The sequence below is a fragment of the Artibeus jamaicensis genome, unplaced genomic scaffold (assembly GCF_021234435.1).
Source record: "Artibeus jamaicensis isolate MK-2021 breed Jamaican fruit bat unplaced genomic scaffold, CSHL_Jam_final contig_1519, whole genome shotgun sequence".
In the NCBI taxonomy this organism is placed as follows: Eukaryota; Metazoa; Chordata; class Mammalia; order Chiroptera; family Phyllostomidae; genus Artibeus; species Artibeus jamaicensis.
Window position 1 is genome coordinate 75,106 of NW_026521296.1, and position 8,113 is coordinate 83,218.

The 8,113-nt window shown below is 54.1% G+C and overlaps 1 protein-coding gene across 1 annotated transcript; it reads right to left on the reverse strand.

Annotated features, from left to right (window-relative positions):
• Positions 1 to 1,674: 1,674 nt before the first annotated feature.
• On the reverse strand, positions 1,675 to 3,395 carry LOC119035964 (tetrapeptide repeat homeobox protein 2-like). Its single transcript, XM_037127501.2, has 3 exons — positions 3,380 to 3,395; positions 2,672 to 2,841; positions 1,675 to 2,202 (listed from the first exon to the last, which is right to left on the reverse strand). Exons 1-3 carry the CDS (start codon positions 3,393 to 3,395, stop codon positions 1,675 to 1,677), a joined length of 714 nt encoding a protein of 237 aa, XP_036983396.2.
• Between the last annotated feature and the right edge of the window lie 4,718 nt (positions 3,396 to 8,113).

The window sequence follows — 8,113 nt, forward strand, 5'->3', positions numbered from 1 at the left end:
ACATTAATTTCTTATTCCCTAAACCCAATTAGCTTCAAATATAAACAGAATACCAAGGATGAATATAGTGTCTTACGATCAAACTACAATAAACATTGAGAAATCCAAACAGTTTTCAGCAGATAAGCCATTCAAAAGTTAAAAATTTTCAACATCAGTAAACCCTGTGGAATTTTAATGGCATTTTCCCACTATGAGATGATTCAGTATAAATTACACTTCATCATATATTGTCTCAAGAGTTCATTTTAGTTTTTACCAATTCTTAGCATTTGAAACAAACCTTGAATATTTCCAGACTGAATCTATTCCACCAGTTTTGTGTGTCAGAAATCTAGTGAATCCCTTGTTTAAATGAGAGGTGTTCCAAAACACTTCCTGCACCATTCCACACTGACACTTGGTGGAACATCAATTTTCTGCAACTTTCCAAGGACATCTGAAGGTAGACTATTGTATGCAAGTCCATATTCATTATCAAAATCCTGAAGGAGCCTCCACTTTCCTGACTTCTTTTTGATAACAAATATAGGAGAATTCCATGGTGACGTGGAAGGTTCAATATGTCTGGCAGCAAGCTGCTCCTGCACCAGCTTTCTAGCTGCCTCTCATGTTATTCCAAGCCTGTGAGCAACTTCAGACCTAGCTTGTCGCTCACAGCTCTCATGATATTCAGCAAGCCATAACAAATAATCACCCCCAGTTAACACTGCCTTACACATAGTTTTCCAATCTTGCGGGGGAAGAACAAGGCTCGCGATAGTTTCCATGGTAGCAATGGTGAAGGGGGGCGTAGCCCCATATTTGGCACAGGCTAATTTTAACTCCTTCAAGGTCTTGCAAGGAATAGGCTCATAATCTCGCCACTGTTGGCCCTGATCGTTCTGCCTCTGAAGGACAGGGAAAATCTGTCTTTCGGGGGAGAAGCCATCTATTGACTCTCCAATCTTCCTCCAAGTATTAATATTGATCGTTCCCTCTATAGGGAACCAAGGACATACTTGTTGGACAAAATCCACAAAATGATGGATTTGCCCCTTAGAGGTTGTGACACCTCGTCCCCTTAATAGGGTGCACAATACTTGTTCAAACAACTCCCTTTCGGAAGAGTGGGAATTCCCCATTATTATGCTCTCCTGCACCGCTCCCTGCTACTTTTTACTTTTAACTTACCGGGCCCCCGTAGCAGCGGTCCTCTCGGGATCTCAAATCCTCACGATTCTGGACTCTTCAGGTCCCTGTTCCGGGCGCCACTCTGCCGCAGCCCGCTGCAGCAAGGGTGGTCGTGAGGCTGAGCGAGGGACTGAAATATAGGAGAGGACCAAATGCTCTGCTGGCATAAGGCAAGTTTATTGCGCAGTCTTCTGGCTTATATACAATCTTGGATACAAAGGAGAACAAAGGAGAAGCCTTCTGGCACGTAGCTCACTTCCTTGACCTACAAAGTTTATCTCTTCCCTTAGAGTCCGGACGTTCCCAAGCTAAGATACTTTCTTGGTACATGATGCACAGGCCAAAGATATGAGTTGCTGGGAGAAGCGGCTACTTTCTCAAGGGGTCAGAGAACTGTTATAACCCAAGATAGCTCCGAGGCCGGAAACCAGGCCCAGTCACCACACCCGCAGTGCTAGACCCTATCCTCGACCCCTCACAGGCCTCTTGGGCTCCAACAACCTAGATTTCCAGGCTTGTCCCAGAGGAGGGTCCCTGCGTCGGGTCCGCCAGGGACAGCAGGTCTGAGAAGTCAAGCTCTGTCCAGAAATCGACGTCGGTGGAGATCTCGGGAAAGACCAGGTCGGCAGCTGGAGCTGGAGCTGCGGCAGCGGGGACCGGCTCCTGGGCGTCCTGAGGGGGTCCGGGCGGGGCCTGCAGGTGGCTGGAGGCGCCGGGCTCTGCCGCTGGGACGCCTAGGAAGGGGTCGTCGAAACCTGAGTCCCCAGGAAGCTCAGAGCCCCCAGAAAACAAGGTATCCTGGGAGAGCAAGAGATCCCAAGGCAGTTCTGGCTCTTCGGGCAACCCGGTACCGGAGACTGACCCTGGGCAGTTGGGGAACGCGGGGCCGGAGGCGGCAGGAGCCGGTGCAGGCACAGAGGCGCAGACTCCTGGGCTCGGGGACGAAGCCCGGGCTTGCGGGCCTGGCTGCTGGGTGCTGGTCGCTCTTTGCAGCCTAGACTGTTTGGCCCGACGGTTCTTGAACCACACCTGCGAAGAGAGGGGACAGGGAGGAAGGGTGAGAGGACAGAAACTTGGAGCTCCCACCTCCGCCCCGGAGGTGAGGCTGCTGGAGGAAGGAGGGCCTGCTGGCCTGGCGCGTCTCCCTCCGCCCCCGCACCTGACTTTTGGCTCCGGGGTTCAGTGGCTGCGGCCTGGGACACCCAAGGGCCAGGACCTGCTTGTGTCACAGAGGATCCCGGGTTCAGAGATGCCCTGAGGCCCAGGCATGGGGTGAATCCAGGGCAGTAGTTTGGGATTCAATGCCTTGGCTGGTTTGCACTACACAGGATGAGGGGGGCTCGGGACTGGGCCTTGAGTCCCTATGGGTGATCCCTTGCTATCCAGGCGACCCAGGGCAGCACTCGGCTGCTCTGGCTCCTGGTCCGCGCCAGCTGCAGCCCAGGACAGAGGCTGGCGGCCTGTGTGGTGAATGACTTGGGAGCAGGTCGAGCCTCACCAGAACTTGCTGCTCCTGGAGGTTGAGTCTGGCCGCGAGGGTCTCACGTTCATCGTAGGAGGGATAATGTTTGTTCTGGAAGAATGTCTCCAGCTCCTTCTGCTGCTCCACGCTGTACACCGTGCGCTGCTTGCGCTGACGCTTAGGCGGCTTTGGGGGCAGCGAGAAGCCTGGATGCAGAAGAAAACTGGGTTGAAGAAGCCCTCCACACAGTCCCCCGGACTTCCCACCTCGGCAGGGCCCCCGAGACCAGGTGGGGATGGTGGTGCCGCCCCAGGGCCGGGGGACTCTCTGTGGGCACAGCCTGGCTCGAGACCAGCCTCCCAGACCCTCCACCTTCCTGCCCCGGCCCCCACACTGGTGTACCCACGGTCTCCACATCTTCGAAATGGGCTCAAAAACAGCGCATATGTTTCTGTCATGGGGCCCACAGCCCACAAAAGCAGGCAGGGGGCCAGGCTCCCCCAGCCTCGCGCCTCCGCCGGGAGCCATGTGGACATTCCCAGAGGCCGCTTTGTGCCAGGCAATCTGCTCATCACGCTCCCCAAAAGAGCCTTCCACCCCCAAACTCACTAGGCCCTCCCACACAAGGTACCCTGGCCTGCATGCCCAGGACCCGGGCAGCCTCAGCCTGGGACCCGGACCCGCGGGATGTACAGCCTCTCCCCTCTGCCTCGTCTCCCTTCCTGCAGGTCCGCCCAGACTCACCCTCGGACGTCTCCATCACGGATGCTCCTGCAAGTGAGGCTGTGTTCCAGTTCTGGGCCTTAAATACCCCTGGGTATGACCCAAGGGTCCTGGGAAATTCCCTCGGCCCGCCTCCCCACCACCTAAGGAATGCATTAGGTCATTAATCCCTTTATTGAGGGCCTACTGTGTGGGGGGCCTGGACTGATAACTGAAAAGCTCAGAGTGCAGACAGCCTGGGGCTGTAGCTGGGGGAAGGATGGTGTGGTGGGCGGGGTAAAAAATGGCGGGAACCCAGCCAGTCTTGGGCGCGTGTCCGCATCACTGGAAATGTTGCTCCCGGTGGTCCCACCTGTGCCCCAGGCCCCTCCTCTCTTTTCTCAGTTTCAGGCGTCCTTCTGTGTCTGGTTTATTTCACCGGGCATAACGCCCGTGTTTCATCCGTGTTGTAGCCTGTATAAACATTTCATTCCTTTTCGTGGCTGAGTAATATTCCCTTGTCCATGTAGACCCCCTGTGGTTTCCCCATTTGTGCCCTGAGGGGCTCCCGGCTGCTCTGGGCCGTGGTGAACAGTGTGGCTGTGAACTGGTGTGAACACGAGTGTGTAAACAAACATCTGAGTCCCTGCTGTCACTTCTTCCGGATGTAACCCAGGCTGGGGGCATCTTTCTCCATTTTGTTGCTGCCTAAAGTGGCCCCCAAGCATAGTGCCAAAATTCGGCCCACTGTGCCCTAAGCATTGGAAGGCTCTGGTGTGCGACATCGGGAGAGAAAAAGCACAGGGAGGCGCCTTTTTGGGGCACACCTTTGTGTGCGGCTGGCCACGAGTTCAGCGTGACAGAGCCCACTGTGTGTGTGACATAAGGTGTCTGCACACAGAGTCACTCATAATACTAGGGGACGTGCTGATCCGCTGATGAAAACATGACTGGAGGCTCACGGGAAGGCAGGAACAGAAAGGAAGGTGCGATTTTGGAGTTTCAGGTGGATGTGGAGAATATCACTCCTTCCTTGGCCCTGGCTGGGCAGCCGAGTTCATTGGAGCGTTCTCCCCAAACATCAAAGATTTCAGTTCCAGGCGGTTGCCAGGGTCGCTTCTGAGCTGCTGTTTGATGCCCAGCTGGGTCCCGAGGGGAGGCAACAGATGGATGCTCCTCTCCCAAATCAGTGTCTGTCTGTCTGTCTGTCTCTCTTTCCCAAACCAAGAAACATATCAGCATATCCTTGGGTGAGGATCTAAAAAATAAAGAACATAAGGATGCAAAGAATCACAAAGTGGGAAGGTCAGCTGAGGCCGGAGCTGGGGGCGGGGCGCCCTGAGATTTCAGGGCCCTGGGCGCTCCGCACCGTGTCTCCTTCGCTGACGCCGCCATAACCCACATCGACACTCGAGATTGTAGCCACCTCCCCACCCCTGCTAACCAGCTGCATTCTGAATCGAGGGACAGGGCTCGATCTTTCCTTCCAGTGTGAACTCTTCCCGAAAGCTGGATCTGTTCAGATTTGCGGCGTCCTTCCTGCAATCCAAGGTTTGGTTCCTGCTGCTTCAGAAAAGCCCAAAGCTGTTACTCAGGGCGGTGAAAATCCCAGCCAGGCTTTCGCCTGTGCCGCCGACCTGGATGGAATTCCTGATGCTATCGCGTTGCCCGAGACAGCTTCCAACTGTGCAAACACTGGGACAAATAGCCTATGGAGTCTCTGCAGTGTTCAAGCACAGAGTGATGAGTGCCCAGAAAAAGTGATGAACATCAGTGGCGGAAGAGCCCTGGCTGCTGTAGCTCATTGGATTGAGCGTGGGCTGGGAACCAAAGGGTCTTCGGTTTGAGTCCCAGTCAGGGCACACGCCTGGATTGCAGGATAGGTTCCCAGAAGAGGCCATGTCAGCGGCAACCACACATTGGTATTGTGGTCCCTCTCTTTCTCCCCACCAGGGGGAGCCCGCAGTGACAGCTGGAAGGGCTGATGGAGGAGCAGAACCAGGTTCCCAGGTTCCCTCAGTAGAGGCACTGGTGGCACCTGTGGTGGTGGAACAGCAGGTACAGTCACGGCCCTGAGACCTGATGTGCAGGTGTGTGCTGCCGAGCTTATGACTGCCGCCCATCAGAACTGAAAGGGGAATGGACCCCCACCCTCTGTCCTGCAGTCACCGTACCAGGTGGTGTCACATGCAGGGTTGGCTTAAACAGCTGGCCTGGCCTGTTAGGAGGGATGGCAGAATGAGGTCTGCCTTGTCAGAGAGGATGGAGTTAAGTCTGCAGCCCAGTTGGTGGTGGGGGGCGGGGGGGACGGAACCGCTTATTGCGCCTACAGGTGGGAGCGGCTACTGTTCTGCCTCAGCATTTGCAAACCATTTCCCCAGAAGTAAAGAACGTTGGTATTGTGCTTGCGGTGGATACGGAGACTTCACCTCCGGGACTTAAACGAAACAGGCTAGCTGCTTACCAATCTGTTTTCGTTTAATGTACCCATAAGCAAGAAATGGGGTTTGGTGTCTCCAGACACTTGTTGTGTTTCTTTGTTAACTTCCTGTCTTACCGTCTTAAATAACTCTCAATATCATAAAAAAAATCACAAAGTGTGTTTAAAGGGAACTCAGAGCATTCAGGGAGGGTCTGTGAGAACGTAAGACAAGGTCTGGGTGCTATTTCTGTAGGGAGAAGGTCCGAGAACTCCCCGCCAAGTGCAGGGGAGCCGGGAAGGGCGGTTCCCTCAACAAACAGCCTCGGTTCTACCTCCGTGTCTCCAACCCTGCTCTGAAGGGCTGGGAAGGAACACTGCTCCTCAGACTGGAGTTCCTGGGGCTGTCTGCAGGACAGCGCCCCTGGCGCGAGGCCCTGTGCTCTCACCAGTTGCTAAACAAAAAATTCCCCTCAAGGGCCACCCGCTGCCCTGGCAGGGAAACCTCTCCACCAACCAGGGTCCACCCTGCTGCTGGTGGAGGTCTCAGTGTTCCTCAGAGCAGCCTCGGGACGACTTCACTGCATCTATCTCTCAAGCCTTATGCTTCTTCCCCAAGACTCCTCGCGCTGTGCGGAGAACCAAAAAACTGACCATATTTATTCCATAAAGGCACGCATGGCGCCCTGCCTGGTGGGGCTCAGTGGATGGAGCCCAGGCCTGAGAACGCAACCAGTCAGGGCACCTGCCTGAGCGGCGCGCCAGGTCCCCAGTAGGGGGCGCGCCAGAGGCAATCACGCATTGATGTTTCTCTCCCTCTCTTTCTCCCTTCCCCTCTCTCTAAAAATAAATAAAACCCTTTTTTAAAAGACACGCGTGCCACGAACTAATAATCCTGGAGCAGGAAATGGAGCCTGTAGAGAGAGGAGGGATGTTCTAAAACAGCCTACAGAAGCCCTAGGCTCTGGGGTGACCCTGAATAGAAGCAAGAAAACACTTCCTAGGCGTTGGGAACAGGAAGCCTCGGCTCCCAGGGGCCCTTCTGACCCTGGGTCTTCCCTCTCACTGCCTCTGTCTCCTGCTGGGGTCTCAGTGTGGCAGAAGCTCAGACCCCCTCCTGTCATTTCAGATAAGCAGAAGTTTTCATTCTACCGCACAGCCCGTGTGCTCTTCTCCTTCCCCCGCCCCCCAAGAACAACGAATGTAGCCCGTCGCTTGTCTCCCCCAAATCGGATCTTAATCCCCTGTACAAAGAGTGCCCTGGCCGGGCCTGAGAAAATTGGAGCATTTGCTAAGTGGGACCAGGGCAGGGTCAGAGAACCAGCTGGGGGAGACGCAGGGGCCAGGGCGGCCACGAGGGGGCGGCAGAGGAAGTGGAGTGGCAGGAGCAGAGGGACGGGGCAGGAACAGAGAGGTCATGGTCCCCAGCTCTGCAGGAAACATCATTTAAACGGTTATGAGGATGGCAACACTGTTAATTTTTTAAATTTTATTTCACCTAAATCCTGATTTTCTACTCACTCTCCCGTCTCTCCTTCTCTGGGAGCCACAGGCGGTTTTGGATACAGGGTAAATGAGGATCCGAGGGGTGTCTGACCAGGACCCTCAGAGATGACTTTCGGGGATTACTGGCCTGGGAATGTTCCGGAAGGATGTGATCTGCCAGGAATCTGGGCAGAGTCCTGGGGTCTCTGACATGCGCTTTCTTGCATCTCTAGGGTGTCCCAGTAAAGCAAGAAAGAGGGAAAAAAAGCTTCTTTAGTCCTCACTACAGACATGCTGATTGTTTTTAGAAAGAGAAAGAAACATCCAGGTGAGGGAGAAACATTGATAGGCTGCCTCTCTAAGACTCCCCAATGGGCCATGGAACCTGAAACTTTTTGGGGTTCGGGGTGACACTGTAATCTCTTGTGCCACCAGCCAGGGAGAGAAAAAATGTCAATGCACAATGCTAAATACATTTTAATCCATTTAAATACATGTATTTTTAATTTCTCTGTATTAATGTGTAATACAGCAAGAAGTGAGTGAGAGAACCGATAGCAGCCAAAATCCTCTGCATCCTTCACAATTTTCCAGAGTTGGGGAGGCCTAGGGTGTGTCTGTCCATAAGAAAGTCCCCTTTGGATTTGGGGCTGGGTGAGGCAGGGCCATGGAGGGCATGGTTTTGATGGGCAGACAAGGATAGGCCCAAATATTGGTTCTATCCATCATTAGCTGTGTGCTTCTGGAAGACACTGACTACTCCGAGTCTCAGTTTTCCACCTTCAAAGACCAGGATGATGATGCCCAGGGTCGAGCCGACCCCTTCCCAGTACACAGACTGCCTGCCCAGTACACAACCTCCCACCCAATAA